This window comes from Salmo salar, chromosome 01, assembly GCF_965601325.2.
Source record: "Salmo salar chromosome 01, fSalSal1, whole genome shotgun sequence".
Classification (NCBI taxonomy): domain Eukaryota; kingdom Metazoa; phylum Chordata; class Actinopteri; order Salmoniformes; family Salmonidae; genus Salmo; species Salmo salar.
The window spans coordinates 30,595,879-30,623,371 of NC_138291.1; the positions used below are offsets into that span (position 1 = coordinate 30,595,879).

Sequence of the window (27,493 nt, forward strand, 5' to 3'; positions counted from 1 at the left end):
GTTCCACTCTGTTGGCGCGTTATTCAAAACAATTGGGAACTGTGAACTCAAATCTCCGAGTTCCGACTTCAGTGCCTTCAAAACCACTGAGAACTCGACTGGGAAAAATCGATTTGAACGGTCATCCAACTCGGGAAATCGGCCCTCTTCTGGAGTTCCGACCTGACGTCATGATTCGACCTTTTATTTTTCCGAGTTCCCAGTTGCTTTGAATGCGGCAGCAGCCCTCCTTGATTAGACAGTCTGCCGTGCCGCTTTGTTAACGACTCCCATTTTTAGGGCGGAGAGAAAAGTATATTATCAGTATATTCATAATATGTGGCTTTAGCAGAAAATAATTTATCTCAATAACCCGGAAGCGACTATTAGAAATACAAAACACTTCTGGTTACAGTTTACTCTTATAGAAAAAGATTATCTCGATTTTTTTATTTTTTTTCAGTATGAATAGACACGATTAATGCTGATATTTGGCGCACTGTGCCACTTTAATAGAGACGGAGAGTGATACAAATTGTGACTGAAATAAATGCATACTGAGAGCATTTTGAATCGCCACAGCCCACAGATATTTCCATACGAAATGTATTGGCTTTATGTTAATATGCGTGCTCGCCTTTACAATGTTGAATCCATAGAATTAGGAATTAAAATACTAATAATAGCAGTAATGTATGTAACTAGTAATTTAATAGGATCTATATGGTTGAATCAATGTATGGGCTTTTGTGTTGATTACCAACTGCCTCATAGGGATGATGTAATGCTTTCAAGCACGCAACCTGCAACATCCGGGTATTTTCTGAGTCCAGCGTTTGGTTTAGCTAGTTTGCAGGCTGTGTCAAATTCAAGTGAATAGGCTGGGGCTTGACACTAATTTGGCCATAACAGCTCCGGCCTAAAACTTCAAAGGAGGGACATTTTAATGATACTTTACGTCGCCAAATGATAAAGTAATGCATCCCTGGTTTAGTCAGAACAGGGAGTTCCGCACTTTCACAAATTGATGCACTGTGAGGTGATTGCTAGCTAGCTAACGTTACCCGCAAACTCCCTCCATCTCGTCGGTGTTTCTGTTTCGGTCACAGCACCTCTGCTCTGTTGCTGTCTTTACAACTTCAAAACAGGTCTTGCGGATTTTGGTAAGTCACAGTGGTTTGTGCCGGTAAGAAATCTCTCTCTGATTATCTACCAGGCTAGTCTGTTAGCATTACTGATTAGCTATACACAGCGGGTGTTTCGCGACGAGGATAGGCCGTGGGTCAGTGTAACTAAGGCCTGCCAAAGCTATGGAGCCAAGGCCCACAACGACGCAGCTGTTTGTTTATTTTGGATTTCATATTATTGCGACGGGAGGATTTAAGCTAACTAGCGAGCTACCACAGCCAGCCAGCTAGTTAACGTTGTTGAAAAAAATGTTGTTCGTAATTTTGTGATCATCAAAAATGTGACTTGTTATGTAAATTTAAGTAGCCCTGGCTCTGTCATTGACTTAGTTGGACGATGTCTACAGTAACTACCTAGTTGGGATAGGAGGCTATTTGACGTAACTAGCATGAGTTAGGTAAGATTACCTACTAAGTTACTTCATTGATGGCTTACATCACTAAAACGCAAAACGAAATAGCTAACTACACTGTATTCTAGCTAGCTACAAAACAATAACACGTAGTTAGCTAACGTTGGCTTGGGCGTAAGGTAAGCGGAAAATAGCAAGCGGGAGGATCTTGTTTTGCTATTTGGGTAGTTAACGTTAACTATTTGCAGTACTGACTTTATTGTTGAACTCACACAATCAATGGCCAGCACCTACAAAATAGGTTGTTTAGCTAGCAGCTAACGTTAGTAATTCATTGATGGATATTTCTAACTAACGTTAGCTAGTGTTTAAAATATGTATCTACAGTACTCACCTATTTTTAGACTAGAGGGTGCAACTTATGAGTGCAGCCCAAGGTGCTATCAAATCTTTTTGCCATAAAAGGATTGTATCTGTGTCATCTGCTTCGAAATCATCCATATCTTAACTAATTATATTTGGCAAATATTTTGGCGTTTTAATTAGTAAACATGTAGCCGAGTTTAGCAGAATAACAAGTTAACATATTATATTATCCTTTGTTTTATTCCTGTTTTGAAGGTTTTAAGAGCTACAATGGGGGCGTTTTTGGACAAGCCAAAGATGGAGAAGCACAATGCTCATGGTGAGGGGAACAGTCTGACCTATGGCCTGAGCAGCATGCAGGGCTGGAGGGTGGAGATGGAGGATGCGCACACGGCAGTCATTGGCCTGCCTCATGGGCTCGACCCTTGGTCCTTCTTTGCTGTCTATGATGGGCATGCTGGCTCCCAGGTGGCCAAATACTGCTGTGAGCACCTGCTGGAGCACATCACCAGCAACCCAGACTTCCAGAGCGGTCTGGAGCCCAACGTAGAGAGTGTGAAGACCGGCATCCGCACAGGTTTCCTGCAGATTGACGAGCACATGCGGAACATCTCAGAGAAGAAGCACGGTGTGGACCGCAGTGGCTCAACTGCGGTGGGGGTCATGATTTCCCCAGGCCACATCTACTTCATCAACTGTGGAGACTCCCGGGGTCTTCTGAGCCGTGGAGGAGCTGTGCACTTCTTCACACAGGACCACAAGCCCAGCAACCCACTGGAGAAGGAGAGGATTCAAAACGCCGGAGGCTCTGTCATGATCCAGAGAGTGAACGGCTCTCTGGCCGTGTCCCGGGCCCTGGGAGACTTCGACTACAAGTGTGTGCATGGCAAGGGCCCCACGGAGCAGCTGGTTTCACCAGAGCCTGAGGTGTATGCCATTGAAAGGTCTGAGGTGGAAGATGAGTTTATTGTCCTAGCCTGCGATGGCATCTGGGATGTCATGGCCAATGAGGAACTGTGTGACTTTGTCAGGTCCAGGCTAGAGGTGACCGATGACCTTGAGAGAGTCTGCAATGAAATTGTTGACACTTGCTTGTACAAGGTGAGACCTGTCAATTTATTGTTCACAGAATCAGTAACAGTTAAGCATTTGCATGTACCTGGATGTTACCACAGCATTTTGTCACATGGGTAGGCGTCATAGATGCCTTTTGGATTACTTGAATATGCTAAAGAAAATGTAAATGTTTTCCTTTTTAAGTCTGTCTGTATTGCTCTCGCTTTCTCCCTTTGAACAGGGGAGTCGGGACAATATGAGCGTTGTGCTGATCTGCCTCCCAGGGGCTCCAAAGGTGACTGCCGATGCCATGAAAAGGGAAGCAGAGCTGGATAAGTACCTGGAGAGCAGAGTAGAAGGTGCAGCATCTAAATATGCCATATAGAAACCTAGATAATATAAGAGCATTGTCATGAATTTGATGTGGTTGAAGCTCACTTCACCCAGTGTGATATTGTTTTCTACTCACAGAGAATGTGGTTCTGCTATTCCCACAGAGATCATAAAGAAGCAGGGAAACGAAGGGGTTCCAGACTTGGTCCACGTGATGCGGACGTTAGCATCAGAGAGCATCCCTAACCTCCCTCCTGGGGGTGAACTGGCCAGCAAGTGAGTGAGCTCTTTTAACTGGACCTCAGCCAACTCAAAGTTGGTCGATTAAGTACTTGGGAAATAGTACCATGCTTTACAGGCTAAGGTTTAATGACTTTTCACTAAAGTGGTTTTGATAGTTTGGACTAGCGTGGAAGTTTGGGCTGTTAGTTGGGCTAATTGAATTTTGCCCTTCAATTCCAGCCTTGTATGCTCAGCATTTAGCTTTTCTGTAGAAACGGTTTTGTTTTTATTGGGCTTATATACATTGGTATTTTTATTGCTTGCTAAGCTAAACCTGCATGTTAACTTTTATGTGTCCTAGGCGAAACGTTGTTGAAGCAGTGTACAACAAACTAAACCCATACCGAAGTGACGACACAGTAAGTATCTCCTGACGACTGCTATCCACTCACAAAAGCTTGTTTATTTGAATGTATCTAGATACATATTTGTATCATAGTGTGTTTGTGCAGATCCGTTTGTATTTCAAGGGCAAAATACAATTACATTAATATTTTTGTTAGTTTTCTAACTTTCATGAACTCAATTTGTAACATTCAACATCAATAACTATATCTGTTTTTAAAGATGAATCAAGGGGAGGCAATATATGGATTTCTGTATGTTTTAGTTTATTGTAGCACTCATCTTTTGAGTATCATCCTTGTTTGTAATTCACTTTGATTTGCTCTGTAATCCACTTTACTTGTTACCATAACATCACAAAACTCATTTAGTTCTTCCCACAGTTAACAGCTGTTTCATGATGTGTATAGTTTAGTTAACTCCTGAATTAACACTGCAGCCAATATCACAGAACAGTTAACACATCTAGGCTGTGTTTACACAGGCAGCACAATTCTGATCTTTTGCCTCTAATTGGTCTTTTGACCAATCAGATCAGGTCTTTTGCCAATGATTGGGCTGCCTGTGTAAACATGGCCAATTCAAATCGTCAATTTACTTGTTAAGATAGAACGTTACATTGTTGCTGGTCCCTTCAGATAACCTGGCACAGGTTAGCCAAATGCTAACCTCACCAGCTGACAGTGAATATTTCCTGCAACAAATTCCACATCAGCCTATCAAAGATCTTAAACTTTATCCACTAATCAATGGCATTTCTTAAAATACAGTACCAGTCAAAAGTTTGGACACATCTATACATTCCTTTGTTTTTCTTTATTTTTACTATTTTATACATTGTAGAATAATAGTGAATACGTGAAAACTATGAAATAATACATATGGAATCATATAGTAACCAAAAAAGTGTTAAACAAATCAAAATCTATTTTAGATTTGAGATTCTTCAACGTAGCCACCTTTTTTGCCTTGATGGCAACTTTGAGACGCAGAGTCGGGAACCATCCACAACGGATGATTCTAAGAAGTGGCAAAGTGTGGCTCCGGCAGCTCTACACCCCTGTATAGCAGTAGTCTCAGTCTGCAAGAGGGACTCCAATAAGCTCCTCATTAAATATATTTGTAATCTTCATTTACAAGGTTTTGGCTACACCCTTCGCAAAACACACTAGCACAATAAATGTAATTATACATTTCCCAAAGGAAAAAACAATGTCACCTGGGATTTGAACTTACCCCCCCAAAAAACTGTCTCGCAATACTGTGAGCTATATGTCCAATTGAACTTTTGTGCATGTTTTAGTAACTTTGATTAGAAGATGGTGCCATGTGACTTCTGTTCACCTGTTAAATGTAATGTCAAATTGTAGATTTCCACCTAAATAGACATACGCAAAAGTAATTATTTATCATGAGGGTCATAAACAATACCTAGTGGCGCTTATAAAATATTAAAATCTCACCTTTCTGTTTAAAAAAAAATAATATATATATATATATTTATATTTGCTTAGGTATATTCGTGAAGTATTCAGACCCCTTGACTTTTTCCACATTTTGTTAAGTTAGCCTTATTCTAAAATGGATTAAATAAAATTTTCCTCATCAATCTACACACTACCCCATAATGACAGTGAAAACAGGATTTGAAAATTTGTAGCTAATTCATTAAAAATGAACAAACACCTTATTTACATAAGTATTCAGACCCTTTGCTCTGAGACTCGAAATTGAGCTCGGGTGCATCCTGTTTCCATTTATCATCCTTGATGTTGCTACTACTTGATTGGAGTCCACCTGTGGTAAATTCAGTTGATTGGACATGATTTGGAAAACACACACCTGCCTATATAAGATGCCACAGTATGTCGGAGCAAAAACCAAGCCATGAGGTCGATGGAGCGCGAGACAGGATTGTGTTGAGTCACAGATCTGGGGAAGGGTACCAAAAATGTTCTGCAGCATTGAAGGACCCCGACAACACAGTGCCCTACATAATTCTTAAATGGAAGAAGTTTGGAACTACCAAGACTCTTCCTAGAGCTGGCCGTCCAGCCAAACTGAGCAATCGGGGGAGAAGGGCCTTGGTCAGGGATGTGACCAAAAACCAGATGGTCACTCTGACAGAGCTCCAGAGTTCCTCTGTGGAGATGGTTGTCCTTCTGGAAGGTTCTGCCATCTCTGCAGCACTCCACCAATCAGGCCTTTATGGCAGAGTGGCCAGACGGAAGCCACTCCCAAAAGGCATCTAAAGGACTCAGACCATGAGAAACAAGATTCTCTGGTCTGATGAAACCAAGAATGAACTCTTTGGCCTGAATGCCAAGCGTCACATCTGGAGGAAACCTGGCACCATCCCTACGGTGAAGCATGGTGGTGGCAGCATCATTCTGTGGGGATGTTTTTCAGCTGAAGGGACTGGGAGTCTAGTCAGGATTGAGGGAAAGATAAACGGAGAAAAGTACAGAGATCCTTGATTAATACCTGCTCCAGAGCACTCAGGACCTCAGACTGGGGTGAAGGTTCACCTTCCAAGAGGACACTGACCCTAAGCACACAGCCAAGACAATGCTGGAGTGGCCTCGGGACAAGTCTCTGAATGTCCTTCAGTGGCCCAGCCAGAGCCCGGACTTGAACCCGATCGAACATCTCTGGAGAGACCTGAAAATAGCTGTGCAGCGACTCTCCCCATCCAACCTGACAGAGCTTGAGAGGATCTGCAGAGAAGAATGGGAGAAACTCCTCAAATACAGGTGTGACAAGCATATAGCATCATACCCAAGAAGACTCAAGGCTGTAATCGCTGCCAAAGGTGCTTTAACAAAGTATTGAGGAAAGGGTCTGAATATTTATGTAAATGTAATATTTTGTTTATAAATTAACAAACATGTCATACCTGTTTTTGCTTTGTAATTACGAGGTGTTGTGTGTAGATTGAGGTGGGGGAAAAACAATTTAATAAATTTTAGAATAAGGCTGTAAGGTAAATGTGAGAAAAGTCAAAGGGTCTGATTATTTTCCGAATGTACTGTAAACTCAAGTGTAATGAACATATGAAACATTTTTTTCTTTTTTTCTTCTCCTATTCAACAAAAGTGGTGGAATATGATTTGAAAGGCTTGTTATGTATATTACATATCAAATGATTATTTCACCTTTAACTGTAAAATAATTATCGTTCTCAGTGACAATACAAAATTGGTACCATTTCATATTAATGACAGCATTTTCTGCCCTGTGTCTTCTGAGCAACGCGCAGAATCCATTCAGATGTCTGCTGACTTGTACAACTTGAGCTGTAAGCACGGGTGATTTAATCTTGTTTCAATTCTACGGAATTATTTTTACATCCATCCATCTGACATCACAGCGAGATTAGACTGCATTTGCTGCAATCGCTAGTCTCCCATTTCATATGCGTTATTTCAGACGGGAGTTCGATCCTTTGTCTGGATAAGCCAGAAAATGTGATGTCGCCCCTTGTGCAAATTAGGTATCAGATTTTATATACTGCATCTCGGATGAGAGCGTAGAACGGCATGCGAAGAGGGACAACCAGAGCTGTTACGTAGTGCACAGCAATTGATGTTGCACCATTCACAGAGCGCTCTCTAAACAAAAATGTTGGTCGGAACCGGTCTAGAACCGCTCAGTCCCCTAAATGGGGGACTTAACTTTTAGGATGCTCTCAAGAAAAAGTGACGTCAACATTTTGTAATTGACTGATACAGAATTTGTTACAGGAAATAATCACGTCCAGCTGGTTGTGTTAGCATAGGGGTAAGTATGCCAGGTTATCTGATGGGGAAAAGCTAACAAGTAGTGTTCTGTCACGTGCAACCTCAACAATTTTAATTAGCTGATGCGGATTTTGGGACGGAGAAACAATTTTCATTTTAAACTGTTTCTGTTTCAAGTATCACCCTCCCAGTGTTTGAAGGCCAAATATGCTTTCTGATCTATGCGGGCAGGATTGTAGTAGCAGTGACAGCTGGCAGAGCAATCTTAGACCCCTTTTTTTTTTAGGCTGCTATTATTTGATATCAATCTTGTGTACTTTCTCCCTAAAGTTCCATCAATGGGGGATAATATTCAAGTTTCTTCAAATGGGAGGATTTTACATAGTTTAATAACAAGCAATATATGAATTGAAGCAATCATTCATAACAACCATTCATAAAGCATTCGTTCATATACAAACATTCTCATGATTATGTGAATGAGATGTTGTGCTTTATTCTGACATGGCTTTCTAGGCAGGAAACAGGAATTTTTATCACAGAAAATATAAGGGTGCTATTCAAACAAACCAGGAATAAAATGCTGTTCCTAATCTGTGAAAATACATTTTCTGGATTAGGAATAGCATCATTTGGGTTTGTTTGATCAGCCTAAAATTACCTTGTAACAGTATCACTATCAAATGGCATATGACAAATAAAATCCGCTTATTTTACAGTCCAGAACTGGGAAAAAATGTAATTGGTTAAAGTGAAGACTTCAAGATATTGCTGTTAATACCAGGGATCTCAATCTCAATTGCCGGAAAGCTCTGCTCACTTATCCGTACTCTTTCTTGAACAGTTTCTTGGACTTTATTTACATTTATTCCTGTCCAAGTTCGTAACTAGTGTAGGACAAAATGAACCTCTTGGGTGGAAAGATCAGCCCTCTTGCACGTCTCCAGGAGTTGAAATCGAGACCCCTTGGATGTAGACCCAGTGTCTGAAGGGTTTTTCCTTCCTTCCCTCCTTCAAGGACTCAGCGTCCACAGACGACATGTGGTAACACAACCCCTACCACTAACACAGCACAGAGTTTACAACCCGCTACCCTCTCAAGACCCACAGCAGCTCCGTTCAGCAGTCTGTCTCCCCACCACTCTGAGCGTTACATTTTTAAGAAGGGAATATGATGGGAGGACGAGGAGGAGATGCAAACACACCTCTACACCCTGGATAGTGCAGCACCAATCCGCTCTGAAGTTCAGGATTCCCTCCATTTTGTCTCACCTTTTATTCCCCCCCTAACCTTACCCATAACTAGCTAGTCCAGCAGGTTCTTAAAAAAAAAAATCAGCTGAAACAATGTATTTTTTTGCTGTAATTAGTTTGATTCACATTTCCTTGTGTGTTTTGTATATTTCTGTTTTTGTGAAGTGCAATTGTCGTGTACAAACAGCCTGTATTTAATGCAGCTTGAGTTCAAGTAAAACAATGAAAGTGAGAAAGAGAACCTTTTATGCACTATCTGCCTTTTTCCTGCTTTTCTGGAGTTCCAACAAATGTCTATTCAGTGAATATTACTGTTTGTCCTCCAGGTGATATTATCCTCCTGCTCTTGTTCTTTTTTTAGTTTAAGTCTTTGCTCATTAAAGAAACGGGTAAATTGTATAGGTTCACAGCACAGTAAGCTCTCTAAATCTAACCATATAAATCCTAATATTTACATGTTCAATTTTAATTTTCATATACTTTTCTTTATACGCTGTAGTAACTATGGTAAAGTGTTACACAGTCCTTCATTGTGTTCCTGTCTTTTGGAGAGAGAGGATCTTGTCGCTCTCCTGTAAACACAACAAAGCAGTTCCAAGATGCAAGTGAAGATTATCCCTCCTGACACCTTTTAACACTTGCTGTGTTGGATTCCGTGTATGTGTGTGTGCGTGCGTATACTGGCAAGCGTGCCTGGGTGCTTGTGTGTATGTGTAGAGGTAGATCTATCTGCAGCACTGTAGCTACTAGCTAATGTTTGCTATGGTGGTGCTGATGGCAGAACCACATGGGCTGGAGATTTAGACTCCATGACTCCTACATACCTCTTCTGCACCTCATCAGTCTTTCATATCAGCACAATACAATCTCTCACTACCCCTCACTCAGATAACACTTTATTTGACAGTGGAAGGATTAAGTTGACAAATTGCTATTTGAACTTCAAAACGACATCTGCCACAGCCACTTTGTAATGGTCAGTGAAGTCCGTGACACAATTAACCTGTCTAATGACATACATTGATTTAAAAAACCTTGACTAGTTGACACATTTTCATCTGTCATGAGTGTTAGATTATTTACTTTGAATAAACCACATGAAGTTGGTGCCACCTTAATTGGGGAGGATGGGCTCATGGTACTGGCTGGAGTGGAAAAGTATCAAACGCATGTGTTTGATGCCATTCCATTTACTTCGTTCCAGACATTATTATGAGCCGTCCTCCCATCTGCAGCCTCCACTGGAATAAACATAATATGTGACAGATGCCCAGCATGACAGGTACCACGTGGTCTAGGATAGCATAGGTCAGCTTTATGACAGCCCATGCCAAGTGAAGTTTTCTTAGATTCAGAGAGGAGTTCAAATCACAACATGTATTTGATTTTACAAGTGTTTAAGTGCTGATTATTAGAAACCCTAGTTACCACCACCAGTCTAAGTGAACATTCAATCTTCTGTTTCCAATTTCCAAGTGGTGTTTTTTCTAAAGAAGCAATCTCCAGTTGTTCCATCCATTTTTGGACTTGTAAATGAATGGTATGTTCACATTTGTTTCTTGAAGAATATAACTTATAAATGCCTCGAGCTTAGTTAGGTCAACTGCCGTACCCCATCAGAACCCAAAATATACGCTTGTTTTACTCAAATTCTTGTAAATCAAGTAAATGTGATCAAACACTAGCCTAAAAATATGGATAAAACTATCATTTTGATATCATGGATGGTCAGTCTTTGCATGCATAGCTCTATGAATTTGATTGGTTACATTTCTCCAGCCTCAACCCTTAGCTTTTTACAGAAACAGGGGTGTTATAGTTTCAACTGCTGATTGCTGCTTTAAATGTTGCTATATTGAACTATACAACCAAGAACAAATCCACTAAATGCATTGAGCTCTCCTAGAGCACCTTGTATTTACTGTGTGGTTTGGGGTGCTCTTAGTGTAGAGACCTCAGCCACTGCACCAGGAGCTAGAGCACGGTATGCTGCTAAAGTGTATGATTGATTTGCAGTTAATTTTTCCCTTTTAAGAAAAAAGTGTATAGTATGTATTTCGTGCAGAGATGGTTTTATTTAAATGTATTTTCTTCCATCGTTTAAAATGCATTGTTGCATATGAGTGTATATACATTCAGGAGCCAGTTTATTAGGTACATCCATCTAGAACCGGGTCGGATCCCGCTTTGCCTCCAGAACAGCCTGAATTATTCAGGGCATTCTACACGGTGTCGGAAACATTCCACGGGGATGTTGGTTCATGCTGACGCGATGGCATCGTGCAGTTGCTGCAGATTAGACGGTGGTACATTCATTCTGCGAACAGCCCATTCCATCTCATCCCAAAGATGTTCTATTGGGTTGAGGTCTGGGGACTACTCAGGCCACTCAAGTAAACTGAACTCTCTGTCATGTTCCAGGCGATGTGTTTCCACTCCTCTATTGTCCAGTGTTGGTGATCGCGTGCCCATTGCAGACACTTCTTCTTGTTTTTAGCTGATAGGAGTGGAACCCGGTGTGGTCATCTGCTGCAATAGCCCATCCGTGACATGGATCGACGAGTTGTGCGTTCCGAGATGCTGTTCTGCATACCACTGTTGTACTGCACCGTTATTTGTCTGTTTGTGGCCCGCCTGGTAGCTTGCATGATTCTTGCCATTCTCATTCGACCTCTCTCAACGAGCTGTTTTCACCCACAGGACTGCCACTGATTGGATGTTTTATTGTTTGTCGCACCATTCTCGGTAAACCCTAGACACTGTCGTGCGTGAAAAGCCCAGGAGGGCGGCTGTTTCTGAAATACTGGATCCGGCGCGCCTGGCACTGACCATCATACCACGCTCAAAGTCTCTTTGGACACTCGTTTTGCCCATTCTTACGTCCAACCAAACCGTAATTGAAGGCCTGTCTGCCTGCTTTATATAGCAAACCATGGCCACATGACTCACTGTCTGTAGGAGCGATCCATTTCCGTGAACGTGTGGTGTACCTAATAAACTGTCCACAGTTTTATTTGGTTAGATAAGTGGTGAGCAAGATGCTCTTGTTTTGTTTGTGGATGTTTAATCAATTAGAATGGAGCACTGTAGGTTAAGGTGCCCTTCTAATCCCCGTGGGCTCTGCTCAGGGTTGGGACACCATCCGGTTTGTCTGACACACAGGGTAACATACTGAATTTGAAATTCTCTCTCTTTAACCAACTGACAATCTAATGATGTAGGCTAACTTCAGGCAACAAACTACCACGTTGTCTCCTGAATTTGACCCCTATATATCGTCCAACATTTTGGGGTCACTTAGAAATGTCCTTGTTTTTGAAAGAAAAGCAAAAAAAGTTGTCCATTTTAAAATAACATCAAATTGATCAGAAATACAGTGTGGACATGACTATTGTAGCTGGAGACGGCTGATTTAAAAAAATATATATATCTACATAGGCGTACAGAGGCCCATTATCAGAAACCCTCACTTCTGTGTTCCAATGGCACGTTGTGTTGGCTAATCCAAGTTTATCATTTTAAAAGGCTAATTGGTCATTAGAAAACCCTTTTGCAATTATGTTAACACAGCTGAAAACTGTTGTCTTGATTTAAAGAAGCAATAAATATGGCGTTCTTTAGACTAGTTGAGTATCGGGAGCATCAGCATTTGTGGGTTCAATTACAGACTCAAAATGGCCAAAAACAAAGCACCTTCTTCTGAAACTCATCAGTCTATTCTTGTTATGAGAAATGAAGGCTATTCAATGCGAGAAATTGCCAAGAAACTGAAGATCTCGTACAATGCTGTGTACTACTCCCTTCATAGAACAGCACAAACTGGCTCTAACCAGAATAGAAAGAGGAATGGGAGGCCCCGGTGCACAACTGAGCAAGAGGACAAGTACAATAGTGTCTTGTTTGAGAAACAGACACCTTACAAGTCCTCAACTGGCAGCTTCATTAAATAGTACCCGCAAAACACCAGTCTCAACGTCAACAGTGAAGAGGCTGTTCTTCTAGGCAGAGTTGCAAAGAAAAAGCCATATCTCAGACTGGCCAATAAAAATAAAAGATTAAGATGGGCAAAAGAATACAGACACTGGACAGAGGAACTCTGCCAAGAAGGCCAGCATCCCGGAGTCGCCTCTTCACTGTTGACGTTGAGACTCAGTTGTGCACTGGGGCCTCCCACTCATGATGATGCTGATGCTCCAGATACTCAACTAGTCTAAAGAAGGCCAGTTGTATTGCTTCTTTAAATCAGGACAACAGTTTTCAGCTGTGCTAACATAATTTCAAAAGGGTTTTCTAATGCTCAATTAGCCTTTTAAAATTATAAACTTGGATTAGCTAACACAACATGCCATTGGAACACAGGAGTGATGGTTGCTGATAATGGGCCTATGTAGATAATCCATTAAAAAATCAGCCATTTCCAGCTACAATAGTCATTTACAACATCAACAATGTCTACACTGTATTTCTGATCAATTTGATGTTATTTTAATGACTAAAAAAGTGTTTTTCTTTCAAAAACAAGGACATTTCTAAGTGACCCCAAACTTTTGAACGGTAGTGTGTATGTGTGTATATAAAATATATTATATTACACACACACACACACACAGTTTAGAGATGGTTTGATATGCCACCCTTTTGTTACTGTGTTTTATGCGTACCTGCAGTTGTTTAGAAAGTAAACCATTTAAAGTATGTCTCAGATTAACGCTTAAATATGTTTGTCCATGAATGAGGGACTTGGACCCAGGTTATTTTTTGTTGTGAACTTGATATACGGACAGTTGATGTACCCTTAAACTGCTGAAATGTCAATCACACAAACACTTATTGTTCAATTGTATACTTAAGTCAAACAATGCCTTCATAATTATTACACAGCATTTGCGATCTTAGAAAAACATTAAGTGACTGAATGAATCAGGTACCCAAGTCACTTTTTAAAAATGAGAAAGAAATGTGGTTGGATTGGTAAACGTTAAAAAAAAAAAAAAAAAAAAGAATAACAATTTTTTTTAAATCCCCACTGTGGTTTTGTGGAAGGGAACCAAGTTTTAGGAGCACAGAGCCGTCAGCTGTAACACACAAGCCCTAGCTGTTTTAGCGCCTGCATAGGTGTTTGGATCTTCCCCTGAGTGCAAACATTCATTGTCCTTATACTCAAGTATTTTCTCCAGAAATACTGCAGTATGTATATAATGTTCAAGTACCTAAATGAAGTCCAAGGAGAATCTTAACCTGTTTTAAACTTGCAGGTTACTCATTTTACTGTCAATGTTTTTATAAGGCTAGACTGGAAATAAATACATTTTATTTCAGAAATGCGTTACTTTTATCTTTAGGTTAGCCGTGTATTTTTCAGTCATCTGTACAGCTTGACACTGATTTTGTGCTGCGGCGCTTTTGTTTTGAAAGAGTTTTGGATAGTAGGTTAGTGTTCTGTTGTTGACACACCAGTTTGAATGCGGACTACTTGCATATATACTGTAGGACTTGCATAGTGACTAAGGCGTTAGAGATGGGGCCTTACATGAACATGTCATGTAATTATGTGAGCCTCATAAGGAACGTATGTACAGTGCCTTCAAAGTATCCATACCCTTTGACTTATTCCACATTGTTGTTACAGCCTGACTATAAAATGTAAAAAATTGTTTTTTTCCCTCACCCATCTACTACACACAATGACAAAATGAAAATATTTTCCAAATTTATTGAAAATTAAATCCAGATATAATTTACCTAAGTATTCACACCCACGGGTCAATACTTTTTAGAAGTACCTTTGGTGGCGATTACAGCTTTAAGTCGTCTTGGGTACGTCAGTATCAGCTTTGCACATCTAGATTTTGTGATTTCCCCCCCCCCCCCCCCCATTCTTCCCTGCAGATTTTCTCAAGCTCTTAAATTACATGGAGAGCGGTGGTGAACAGATATCTTCAAGCCTTTCCACAGATTTAATTGGATTCAAGTCTGGGCTTTGGCTGGGACACTCAAGGACTTGCACATTCTTGTTCTGAAGCCATTCCAGCATTGCTTTGGCTTTATGCTTGAGGTCATTGTCCTTTTGGAAGGTAAATCTTTGCCTCAGTCTAAGGTCATTTGCACTCTGAAGCAGGTTCTCATCAAGGATTTGGCTCCATTCATTGTTCCCTCTATCCTTACCAGTCTCCCAGTCCCTGCCGCTGATGGTAGGGATGGTGTTAGATTGGTGATGAGCTGTGCCTGGTTTTCTCCAGACATAGCGCTTTGCATTCAGGCCAAAGAATTACATTTTTGTCTCAGACCATAATCTTTTGCCTTATGCTTTGTCTTTCACGTGCCTTTTTGCAAGCTCCAGGTGTGCTGTCATATGCCTTTTTCTCAAGAGTGGCTTCCGTCTGGCCACTCTCCCATAAAGCCCAGATTGAAGTGCTGTAGAGACCGTTGTCCTTCTGGCAGGTTCTCCCATCTCACCCAAGGAGTTCTGTCAGTGGTTATTGGGTACTTAGTCACCTCCCTGATTTAAGGTCCTTCTTGCCCAGTTGTTCAGATTGGTCAGACGGCCAGCTCCAGGCAGAGCCTGGGTAGCTCCATTTTTTTTTTATAAATTTTTTTCCAAAGTTCGAAACCACTGTGCTCTTGGAAACTTTCAGGACTCTAGAAATTGTTTTATACCCTTCCCCAGGTATATTCCTCGCCACAATTCTATCTTGGCGATCTATGGACAGTTCCTTAAACTTCATGGTATAGTTTCTGCTCTGACATGCACTGTCAACTGTGGGACCTTTTATATAGACAGGTGTATGTCTTTCTAAATCATGTCCAAACAATTGAATTGGCCACAGGTGGACTCCAAGTTGTAGTGACATCTCAAGGACGATCAAAGGAAATTGGATGCACCTGAGCTCAATTTGGAGTGTCTTAGCAAAAGGGTGTGAATATTATATAAATTAGATTTCTGTATTTCATTGTGCTAAAATCTCAAAGTATGTTTTCACTGTAATTATGGGGTTGTGTGTGTGTGTGTGTGTGTGTGTGTGGTGTGTGTGTGTGTGTGTGTGTGTGTGTGTGTGTGTGTGTGTGTGTGTGTGTGTGTGTGTGTGTGTGTGTGTGTGTGTGTGTGTGTGTGTGTGTGTGTGTGTGTGTGTGTGTGTGTGTGTGTGTGTGTGGCTGGCAAAGGAAAAAAATGTATTCAATCCATTTTGAATTCAGGCTGTAACGCAACAAAATGTGGAATACGTCAAGGTGTATGAATACTTTTCTGAAGGCACTTTTTGCGAAATTCAGAGGCCATATCCTGATCTTAGATCCATACACCATGCTTGAACCTTTATGTAAATCTTTCTTTGCCTCCCATTGAAATAGGATATGGCTTTAAAAGAATGCTCAATTAGGGTGTATTTTTTTTGTTTTTCAATATTTGACTTTTGATCAATAATTGACCCGTCTGGTACCATAAAAGACTGACCTAATTGTTCAAAAGCGTAGCACTTACTAAGCATCCAATGTATTCTTTTTCTTATATACCATAAAACTACAGTACCTCATAAGTTGATAGAAAACTATTTGTCTAGTATTGGTTGTTGTTCTAGACCCCCTCTGTAGTTTTGCTTTGAAAACAGCCATCAGATGTTCTGATGGCTGTTCTGACTGTCAGAATCTGTGGAATGTCAGACTGAGTTGTCATGGAGTCGGGCAAACCCATTGTTAATGTATTTGACTGAAATGTGCAAATTTGAAATATTGATATCTATAATGTATCCACTGCAAATGCTAGTTTATTTTATTAACTAGTAAAATCATTGACCTTATACGAAAAAGAATGGCCTCAAACCCTTGCTTGTGTAATTTCACCAACTTGTTTCGCTTTTGTGATTCAACTAGTTCAGAGATCTAGAATTGTAACAATGTTCAGGGTTCTAGAAATGTAAGATGTGTGAGAGGTATTTGGTGTAATTAATGACAATGGTTAAATATGCACTGATCGTCTTTCTTATCAGCTTTTTCACAAAAAAATTTGTTCTAGAAAAAACTATAAAGCTATTTACAGGTTGTCCCTTTGCTCCCCTGGAACTAGTTCTGTATAGTTCAGAGGTATACCTGGCTGGAGTAAAATAGATTTGAATGCTCGCTCCCATATTGTCCATATTAATGTACCTCAGTTGTGACGTTACTGTGTGACCCTTAGCAGTGGTGGGTTGTGTCCCCTTAAACAGGGGACCTGAACCCCATGTTGCTGACCTTTTCAGCTCACTAATAAGCTCACCGATTTGCCTTACCCAATCTAACCCTATCACTTAAGTACTTGTTTATTGGAACACTTCAAGGAGAGATGTAGACATTACTTTCTTGTAACTGAGAAATAAATCAAATCAAGTGTTTCCAAGTTAGGGTGCTTCTCTTCAAAGTGGCATACTATGTTGGTAGTCACATGGTACACATTTTCAACCATTTCTGGTTTGTATACATGTATTTTTTCTTCATGTTACCTTGTTGATTCTTGAAAGCTTATTTAATTGCTCACTCCTGCAGATGATGTAATACTTTAAGCAAATGCAAGTGTATAACAATTGGGTAACCTTGTAAGCATTAGAAATGTGCGTACATACATTCATGTCTGCTATATTTATGAATACATTCAAGAATGGCTTTAGACTGCTGTAGATAATAAGTATTGTCTATGTTAATTCAACTGCTTCTCAGAGGTCTCTGTGATTGACTTTGCAAAGTTCAATAACTGTATATTTTGTATTATGTCCCATCTCCAAAGGAAAGACCGAAAATAAAATGTTAAAAAGCTTTGTTCCCTGAACTAAATTGTACTACTTGTGTTGAGTCGATTGAACAAATTGCATTCCTTGCTTGTGAATTAGTGTTTTTTCTCCTCTTTCCCTGAATTTCCTCGCCGCCTTTCCGTCCTTATTTCTTTCATTTTTTTTTTTGCCTTTGAAGTTTGAAATAAAATGTATAGTTTGCAGAATGTATCACTAAATAAATGGGTTGTTACCTTGCATAGCTCTTCTCATTTCCTGTCTTGATCTGTTCAATTCATTGTCACATTTAAATAATTATATAGAAATTAACTCAATGTCAGATTCCTTCATAAAAGACCAATGTTTTCATTAACACAGTATACTGAAAGACCCACCAACACACTAAGTACTGATTCATGTTTTGCCGATACAAAAAGTGCACCCCCCCCCCCCCGTCCGTCCGTCCGTTTGGAATAAAGGTGGTCTCTAAAACTGGGGTACTTTAATACTATTTTAGAAGGTCCGGTTACACACACTTCCTAGGTGGCAAAGGTCTCCGGATGAATAATGTTTATCGGTGTAGTAAGAAACCCCTACCTCGCAACCAATTCAACCCCCAAACTGTCCACACCCCTCTTGTTGGCAGAGAGAGAAATTAGCAGTTTTATGTCATATTTCCTTTAATTCTACACATTATGCCAGGGCGCTAAAGAAACATTTTGCAATTAAAAAGCACATTTCATTGCAATTCCACACATTTTCCATGTCTTATGTGTTCATATGATACCAGAAGTTCAATCCCAAACTGAATTTTAAAATAAATTAATTTGTATTTAAGTCGACCCGCAGTCTGTATTGACCACCGGATCCGGCCTGCTGTCCGCCTGTTGAGTATGGCTGCTCTAAAAGATACATTGTAATTGATCCTAGCCAACAGATCTGACCTTTTTAGCAGTGAATCCTCTTTTGGACTGTGCTGTTGTATGCAGCAGTATAACATTATCCAGTCATGCATGGACAACAGAGGAGTGGAGTCAATGCCAAATGGGTGTAATTGTAGCATTGACAGCTTTGTGGGGTGTTTTACCCTGAGGTGGCGGATTGTGTAGTACAGTAGACTGGTGATGACTTGTAGGGTTTATTTCTGCTTTTATTCAGTGCTACAAATTCACATGTACAGTTGAAGTCGGAAGTTTACATACACTTAGGTTGGAGTCATTAAAACTCGTTTTTCAACCACTCCACACATTTCTTGTTAACAAACTATAGTTTTGGGAAGTCGGTTAGGACATCTACTTTGTGCATGACACAAGTAATTTCTCCAACAATTGTTTACAGACAGATTATTTCATTTATAATTCACTGTATCACAATTCCAGTGGGTCAAAGGTTTGCATACACTAAGTTGACTGTGACTTTAAACAGCTTGGAAAATTTCAGAAAATGATGTCATGGCTTTAGAAGGTTCGGATAGGCTAATTGACATACGTTGAGTCAATTGGAGGTGTACCTGTGGATGTATTTCAAGGCTTACCTTCCAACTCAGTGCCACTTTGCTTGACATCATGGGAAAATCAAAAGAAGTCAGCCAAGACCTCAGAAATAAAATTGTAGACCTCCACAAGTCTGGTTCATCCTTGGGAGCAATTTCCAAATGCCTGAAAGTATCATGTTCGTCTGTTCAAACAATAGTACGCAAGTACAAACACCATGGGACCACGCAGCCATCATACCACTCAGGAAGGAGACGCGTTCTGTCTTCTAGAGATGAATGTACTTTGGTGCGAAAAGTACAAATCAATCCCAGAACAACAGCAAACGACCTTGTGAAGATGCTGGAGGAAATTGGTACAAAAGTATCTATATCCACAGTAAAATGAGTCCTATATCGACATAACCTGAAAGGCCGCTCAGCAAGGAAGAAGCCACTGCTCCAAAACCGCTATAAAAAAGCCAGACTACGGTTTGCAACTGCACATGGGGACAAAGATTGTGCTTTTTGTAGAAATGTCCTCTGGTCTGATGAAACAGAAAAAGAACTCTTTGTCCATAATGACCATAGTTATGTTAGGAGGAAAAGGGGGGAGGCTTGCAAGCCGAAGAACACCATACCAACCGTGAAGCACGGGGGTGGCAGCATCATGTTGTGGGGGTGCTTTGCTGCAGGAGGGACTGGTGCACTTCACAAAATAGATGGCATCATGAGGAAGGGAAATTATGTGGATATATTGAAGCAGCATCTCAAGACATCAGTCAGGAAGTTAAAGCTTGGTCGCAAATGGGTCTTCCAAATGGACAATGACCCCAAGCATACTTCCAAAGTTGTGGTAAAATGACTTAAGGACAATAAAGTCAAGGTATTGGAGTGGCCATCACAAAGCCCTGACCCCAATCACATAGAAAATGTGTGGGCAGAACTGAAAAAGCGTGTGCGAGCAAGGAGGCCTACAAACCTGACTCAGTTACACCAGCTCTGTCAGGAGGAACGGGCCAAAATTCACCCAACTTTTTGTGGGAAGCTTGTGGAAATCTACCCAAAACGTTTGACCCAAGTTAAACAATTTAAAGGCAATGCTATCAAATACGAACTGAGTGTATGTAAACTTCTGACCCACTGGGAATGTGATGAAAGAAATAAAAGCTGAAATAAATCATTCTCTCTACTATTATTCTGACATTTCACATTCTTAAAATAAAGTAGTGATCCTAACTGACCTAAGACAGGGAATTTTTACTAGGATTAAATGTCAGGACTTGTGAAAAACTGAGTTTAAATGTATTTGGCTAAGGTCTATGTAAACTTCCGACTTCAACTGTATGTATGTATTCACATACACTGTGGTGTTCATACCCCTTGACCTATTCCACATTTTTGTTGTTGCAGCCTGAAATCAAAAATGATGAAGTAAAAAAAAAATCTCACCCATCTACACACAATACCACATAATCACAGTGAAAATGTTTTTAGAAATTGTTGTAAATGTATTGAAAATGAAGTACAGAAATATCTAGTTTACATAAGTATTCACACCACTGAGTCATTACATGTTAGAATTTCCTTTGGCAGCAATTACAGTTGTGAATCTTTCTTCAAGCTCTGTCAGTTTGGTTGTTGATCATTGCTAGACAGCCATTTTCATGTTTTGCCATAGATTTTCTAGCTGATTTAAGTTACAACTTTAAGTAGGCAACTCAGGAACATTCAATTTCATCTTGGTAAGCAACTCCAGTGTATATTTGGCCTTGTGTTTTAGGTCATTGTCTTGCTGAAAGGTGAATTTGTCTCCCAGTGTCTGTTGGAAAGCAGACTGAACCAGGTTTTTCTCTAGGATTTTGCCTGTGCTTGTGTATCTCTGTTCAGGTTCTTTTTATTCTACAAAAAACTCCCTTGTCCTTGCCGATGACAATCATGCTCATAGCATGATGTATCCTACACCATGTTTGAAAATATAAAGCGTTGTACTCTGCAATGTGTTGTGTTGAATTTGCCCCAAACATAACGCTTTGTATTCAGGACATACAGTTAAATTCTTTGCCACATTTTTTGCAGTATTACTTTAGTGTGTTGTTGCAAGCAAGATGCATGTTTTGGAATATTTTATTCTGTACGGACTTTCTTCTTTTCACTCCGTCATTTAGGTGAGTATTGGGGAGTAACTACAATGTTGTTGATCCATCCTCAGTTTTCTCTTATCACAGCCATTAAAATCTGTAATTGTTTTAAAGTCACCATTGGTCTCATGATGAAATCCCTGAGCGGTTTCCTTCCTTTCCGGCAACTGAGTTAGGAAGGACGCCTGTATCTTTGCAGTGACTGGGTGTATTGATACACCATCCGAAGTGTAATTAATAATGGCACCTTGCTCAAAGGTATATTCAATCTGTTTTTTGTTGTTGTTTTTTTTACCCATCTACCAATAAGCACCCTTCTTTGCTAGGCATTGGAAAATCTCCCTAGTCTTTGTGGTTGACTGTGTTTGCAATTCACTGCTCGACTGAGGGACCTTACAGATAATTGTATGTGTGGGGTACAGAGATGAGGCAGTCATTCAAAAATCATGTTAAACACTATTATTGCACACAGAGTGAGTCCATGCAAGTTATTATGTGACTTGTTAAGCACATTTTTACTCCTGAACTTTTTTTAGACTTACCATGACAAAGGGGTTGAATACTTATTGACTCAAGACATTTCAGCTTCTCATTTTAAATTAATTTGTAAAAATATAGAAAAACGTAATTCAACTTTGACAGTATGGGGTATTGTGTGCAGGCCAGTGACACAAAATCTCAATTTAATCAATTTTAAATTCAGGCTTCAACACAACAACGTGGAAAAAGTCAAGGGGTGTGAATCATTTGGGAAGGCATTGTAGCTCAAATTAGGTTGAGAAGGTAGGGTGCAATATCCCTCTCTTTTACACAACAATGAACACATTTCATATTATACACCGATAATACACATGAACATTGATTCCCATGCCTGTATGTATGTCTGCATTTGTCCCATAACCCGAGTGTGGTTGCACATGTGGGCTCTAGCTTAGCGTGGAATCATTAGCCCTGCCATGGATATTGCTTGTCTCTGACTGCCTGTCTGCATCCATGGCGTAGTTGCAGCTCAGGGGATGGTCCAGGGACATCTACGGCGACTGAGATTAGGAACCGTGGGAGGGATTACTTGAAATGTCAACATAATGTCATGAGCCGTGTTAAAAGGTCAAACGTTCAAACGGTGCTCAGTGCCAAGCCGTTGACAGATCAGGTATAATTTGGATTGTTATGATCTGCTGAATGGTCTGGTTGGGGGACGGGAAGCAGAGCAATGATCTTTTATCCCTGATTTAGTCAATAACTCAAATGTTATTTGTCACATGCGCTGAATACAACAGGTGTAGACCTTACAGTGAAATGCTTACTTAGAAGCCCTTAACCAACAATGCAGTGTTAAGAAAAATACCTAAAAAATAAGAAATCAAAGTAACATAATTGAAGAGCAGCAGTCAAATAACAGTAGCGTGGCTATATACAGGGGTACCGGTACAGAGTCAATGTGGAGGCTTTATACAGGGGGTACCGGTACAGAGTCAATGTGGAGGCTGTATACAGGGGGTACCGGTACAGAGTCAATGTGGAGGCTGTATACAGGGGGTACCGGTACAGAGTCAATGTGGAGGCTGTATACAGGGGGTACCGGTACAGAGTCAATGTTTTCAGAAGAATAGAGTAAGTGTATCCGATTCAAAGTAACATAATACTGTAAATGAATGAATAGTTTATTCCAAGGATTTTTTGTGACGCTATTTGTCTGTTTCTTTAACAATCATCTGTAAATGGCACTGTAGTTATCCGTTTATAGACAGTCGTCGTATGTGCATCTCCGTTTCTGGAAATAAAATTGGATAAAGGTATTTTTATTCAGTCCCCTCCTCCTTTTCCTGCATCTCCTCTTCCTATTCAGATCTGTGAATGTGACTGGAGGAATGAGCAAAGTCACAGTTACTGGTAGATCTGCATGGAGCCAGCTAGCCAGAGGGCGGCAGTGTTATTAACTGTGTCAATTAGAGTTGTGTGGAAACACATTCTCACTGACAAAACAGTAGTGGACAGTGAGCAGACAATCCACTAAAGTTATTGATCAGTGTTTTCAGAGTGGTGTCTGAATTATTTGGTTGACACAGTTCTCAAAGACCATGTCAAGTACTTATATCCATATTTTAGCTTTTGCTTAAATTCCAGATGACACCATAACTCACCATTGGGTGAATATATCAATGTTCCATTTCCTGTAGTTATTTTCTATTTGCATTTTGAGATGTGTGTAATGTGGCTGACTCATTAGGTCTGCGGCCAGCTGCGTCTCATACTGATTTACGCTGCCCTGATATTTCTCCACATCAAAAGGTGTCCGCATCAGCGACGGCCATCATCAAATGGAGCTGGCCTGTCATCCGCCTGGCGTTGTTTAGTGCATGTCATGCTCTGTTTCTCATGGCAGAAACCCATTTGAGCCTTACTAATGCAGACACAGCAGAAAGAGGCGGGGGCGGCGGGGCTCAATGCATACTCTGCATTTGGTTTTTATAAACTGAGGTCACTGATTCCTGTAGTTGTTAGTTAGTTTTCTCTTGGTAGCCCAGTAAAAAAGTCCTGAAACTGAATGCCATCCCTTTAGAGGATAGGCGTTTCTCCTGGATGGTATATAGAGTGTTCATGAGCCTTAGCTCATTGATAATGATTGAAGTGGCCATACAGTAGCTCCTAGAAATGCAAGTTCAAAGCCAACAACACCTAATGGAAATATTGTGGTGAATCAACATTCAAACTTTTTGTGGACTTGCATCGCCTTTTTCGCTTGTTTGCTTCTATCCCTGTCTCTCTCATCTTGCTCTCTCTCACTCTTGTTCTGTCTACCTCACCGTCTCCTCTATCCGTGAGTGTACTTGTTGCCCGAGGTCAGTTTGTAACAGAGAGCCAAGCTTTTCTTTCTTGGTCACAGCAATTCAATGATGGGAGGGTACAAACAAGCGTATCAGGCAGGGATGACATCTAGCTGTTCTTTCCCCTCCTCCTCTCGCCCTTTCCCCCTCTCACAGACACACTGTATCTCTCTCACATACTCACACTCTCTCTCCCTCCCTCCCTCTTTTTCTATCACACTCTCTCTCACACACATGCATTGTGGGAGTTTGTGTCCCCCTTTTGAGGTGGGTTACACAACCCCCTGCCCTGGGAATCCCAGCCCAGCTCATTATCCTGCACCCCTGAGACGCGGATCACTGTGAATTAGGACACCAAACGAGACGGCCTCATTAAGGGCTCACGGATGCACTCATTAGCATCAGCACCTTTCCTCGTTAGGCCCTGTATCAGCATTCTCTCTCTCTTTCTCCCACCAAATCGTGTGCTGTCATTCCTCCACACTGACTGGAAGGTTTAGGATTAATGTCAGATATGGCCCACAGGTCACTACTGTTGTTTTTGTCCAGTTATGGGACTGATTGATTTATGTCAGCTTGAAACTTTGATATGTGACCCCCAGCCGCCCTCCCTCCCTTCATCCTACAAATATCACTGCAGGGAAATAAATCCATTGTTAGCATCCCCCTTGTTTTGATATAGCATGACAGTCGAGTTGCGTCGGAGATTCATTATGTGATGGGGCATGGAAACCATCTTCTTGTCACCTCTCCTGTGTTCATTCAAAGTTCACAGCTTTTTTCTGTACAAAGCCTGGTCCTTAATTCCAACTTCATGCTTGCCTATTGTATCAAATGTATTATTTTGACTTTTACTTGATGTAAATTGCACCATTCAACCATCTGCTTATTACAACTTTAATAATATGCGATCACATTCTGCTTCCCTTCGACTGGAAACTGACCTTGCGTGTTCAGCATAATTTCAAGCTCTACCTGCTGATCTGTTCATTCCTTTCTCTCCCCAAGATCAAGTATACTATTTGTTCTTATTTAAATGTGTTGATGAATACATGGCTGTCTCCTTTTTCTCTGTAGCTGACTACTGAAGCACCTGCTCTAACTAAGCATGGTCCGTGTCTGTCTGTCAGCTTGTGCTTTCTGCTTTGTGGACTGTGCTGGAGTGAGGTGGAAGTGTTTATCTCCCTCTCTTTGAATTTTTTAATTGCCTCTGCCTCTGGCCTTCAGTCAGTGGTTGTTTTCTTTCTCGGAATGCAATGCGGAAGTCAGTTTTTTCCTTTGTACCTCTAAGAAGGTAGTGAGTCACTTTTCTGTCCCTCTGCATACAGACAGTTCTCAGCTTTTTGCATTTCTTGTTAGCATGTAGTCAGTAATGTTTGGTATCCATGACCCTGCATGCTGTTAGTTACTCTATTTCTCCATCCTTCACCTACATCCTCCCCTTTTCCTCCCCAGGACATCCTCTTCTTCCGGGGTTTCAGCTAAAACAGGAACTAAACCGATGATCTCCACCCACCTTTCCCCCTGAGTGTTTGCTGTTGTCTATTGTCAGATCTTGAAGTGTTTGAACTATTATTTTCTCACACATATTTTATGAATTTGAATACACCGGCCCCCTTCCTCCCAAAGAGTCTGAGAATAGTCTGAGAATCTATCAGTGATTATCTGCACCCTCTTTGCCAAAACGGAATATTTTTCCACACACCTCATCTGTCTGAGTCGATCACATAACATCATTCCAACCAAAGGTGCGGATCTGAGAGATAAACCGGTACCTCAAAGATGTGAAATCTCTTCCTATGACCACACAGTCTATGGGCTAGCACTTACTAGTCTAAATGGTTCTCTCTTTATGATGTACTGTATTTTGACAAGAGTGCTTTGAAAGTATATTTCATTTTGTTTGGGTAAAGGACATCAATGTAGAAAGAGATGAGGAAGAGGGCTTCCTCAGCCTTGGAACCACACACATAACACACTCAGTGATTTTCTGTTTGATGTTTAGTGCCCAACACCTTGTCAAGAGCGACATGAATAAAGACTCGTGAGCAGATGACGCTCTTTCTCGAAATCTCTTCTTGTGTGGTTGGTTGGTTGGTTTGTATGTGTGTGGTTGGTTGGTTTGTAGGTGTGTGGTTGATCGTTGTGATACCCATGCTAACTTAGGCTAATTGGTATTCGTAGTGGGTAAGTATCTGGGGGGGGGGAAAGGGTCACTTTTCACCCTTTCACTGACACTGAGGGGTCAAGCGTCCTCATTGTGTAGGCTATACATTCACAAAGACACACAGACCAGTACACTATATTGAACCTCTGATTTGGTTGTTACAAGCAGTATGTACAGTTGAAGTTGGAAGTTTATATACACTTAGGTTGGAGTCATTAAAACTTGTTTTACAATCACTCCACAAATTTCTTGTTAACAAGCTATAGTTTTGGGAAGTCGGTTATTTTGTGCATGACACAAGTAATTTTTCCAACAATTGTTTACAGACAGATTATTTCACTGTATCACAATTCCAGTGGGTCAGAAGTTTACATACAGTGAGGGAAAAAAGTATTTGATCCCCTGCTGATTTTGTACGTTTGCCCACTGACAAAGAAAAGTTCGGTCTATAATTTTAATGGTAGGTTTATTTGAACAGTGAGAGACAGAATAACAACAAAGAAATCCAGAAAAACGCATGTCAAAAATGTTAGAAATTGATTTGCATTTTAATGAGGGAAATAAGTATTTGACCCCCTCTCAATCAGAAAGATTTCTGGCTCCCAGGTGTCTTTTATACAGGTAACGAGCTGAGATTAGGAGCACACTCTTAAAGGGAGTGCTCCTAATCTCAGTTTGTTAACTGTATAAAAGACACCTGTCCACAGAAGCAATCAATCAATCAGATTCCAAACTCTCCACCATGGCCAAGACCAAAGAGCCCTCCAAGGATGTCAGGGACAAGATTGTAGACCTACACAAGGCTGGAATGGGCTACAAGACCATCGCCAAGCAGCTTGGTGAGAAGGTGACAACAGTTGGTGTGTCACGGTTCCTTAAGGCAGGAGGAAAGGGCAGAGTCAAACGCAGGAGACGTAGTCCAGTAGTGTCGTAGAATGATATACTTATTGCACCGAAAAAAACACTTGGCGTAACAAAAGGGCATAGGGTGCGCCCAGAGACCACACGGGAACACAGTAAACCCCGAGAAAACAAAAATACGCACGGGGCGCAGCCCGGCAAATGCAATATTCATCCAGCGAGAATCCGCTGGGGAAAAATGTGCAAAAGCACAGAACGTACACAGACCTGCCCGCTGACAAACAAACAATCCCGCACAAAGACGAACCCAAAGAAACAAACTAAATACCTCCCCACTAATGACAGACAAGAGACAGGTGCGGGCTAGAGTAGACAAAAACCAAAGAACACAGAAA

At 40.8% G+C, this 27,493-nt stretch overlaps 1 protein-coding gene across 3 annotated transcripts; it reads left to right on the forward strand.

Moving 5' to 3' along the window:
• The first annotated feature begins 778 nt into the window (after positions 1-778).
• LOC106598722 (protein phosphatase 1A) lies at positions 779-26,141 on the forward strand. 3 transcript variants are annotated; one of them, XM_014189782.2, is made up of 6 exons: positions 779-1,142; positions 2,141-2,986; positions 3,183-3,300; positions 3,439-3,550; positions 3,858-3,915; positions 25,526-26,141. In XM_014189782.2, exons 2-6 carry the CDS (start codon positions 2,156-2,158, stop codon positions 25,553-25,555), a joined length of 1,149 nt encoding a protein of 382 aa, XP_014045257.1. In that variant the 5' UTR covers positions 779-1,142; positions 2,141-2,155; the 3' UTR covers positions 25,556-26,141. The 3 variants fall into 3 exon arrangements, with proteins under 3 accessions (XP_014045257.1, XP_014045222.1, XP_014045247.1); XM_014189747.3 differs by lacking the exon at positions 25,526-26,141 and adding an exon at positions 8,660-17,888 and having other exon boundaries at positions 780-1,142; XM_014189772.3 differs by lacking the exons at positions 779-1,142; positions 25,526-26,141 and adding exons at positions 1,419-1,564; positions 8,660-17,888.
• Positions 26,142-27,493: the final 1,352 nt, after the last annotated feature.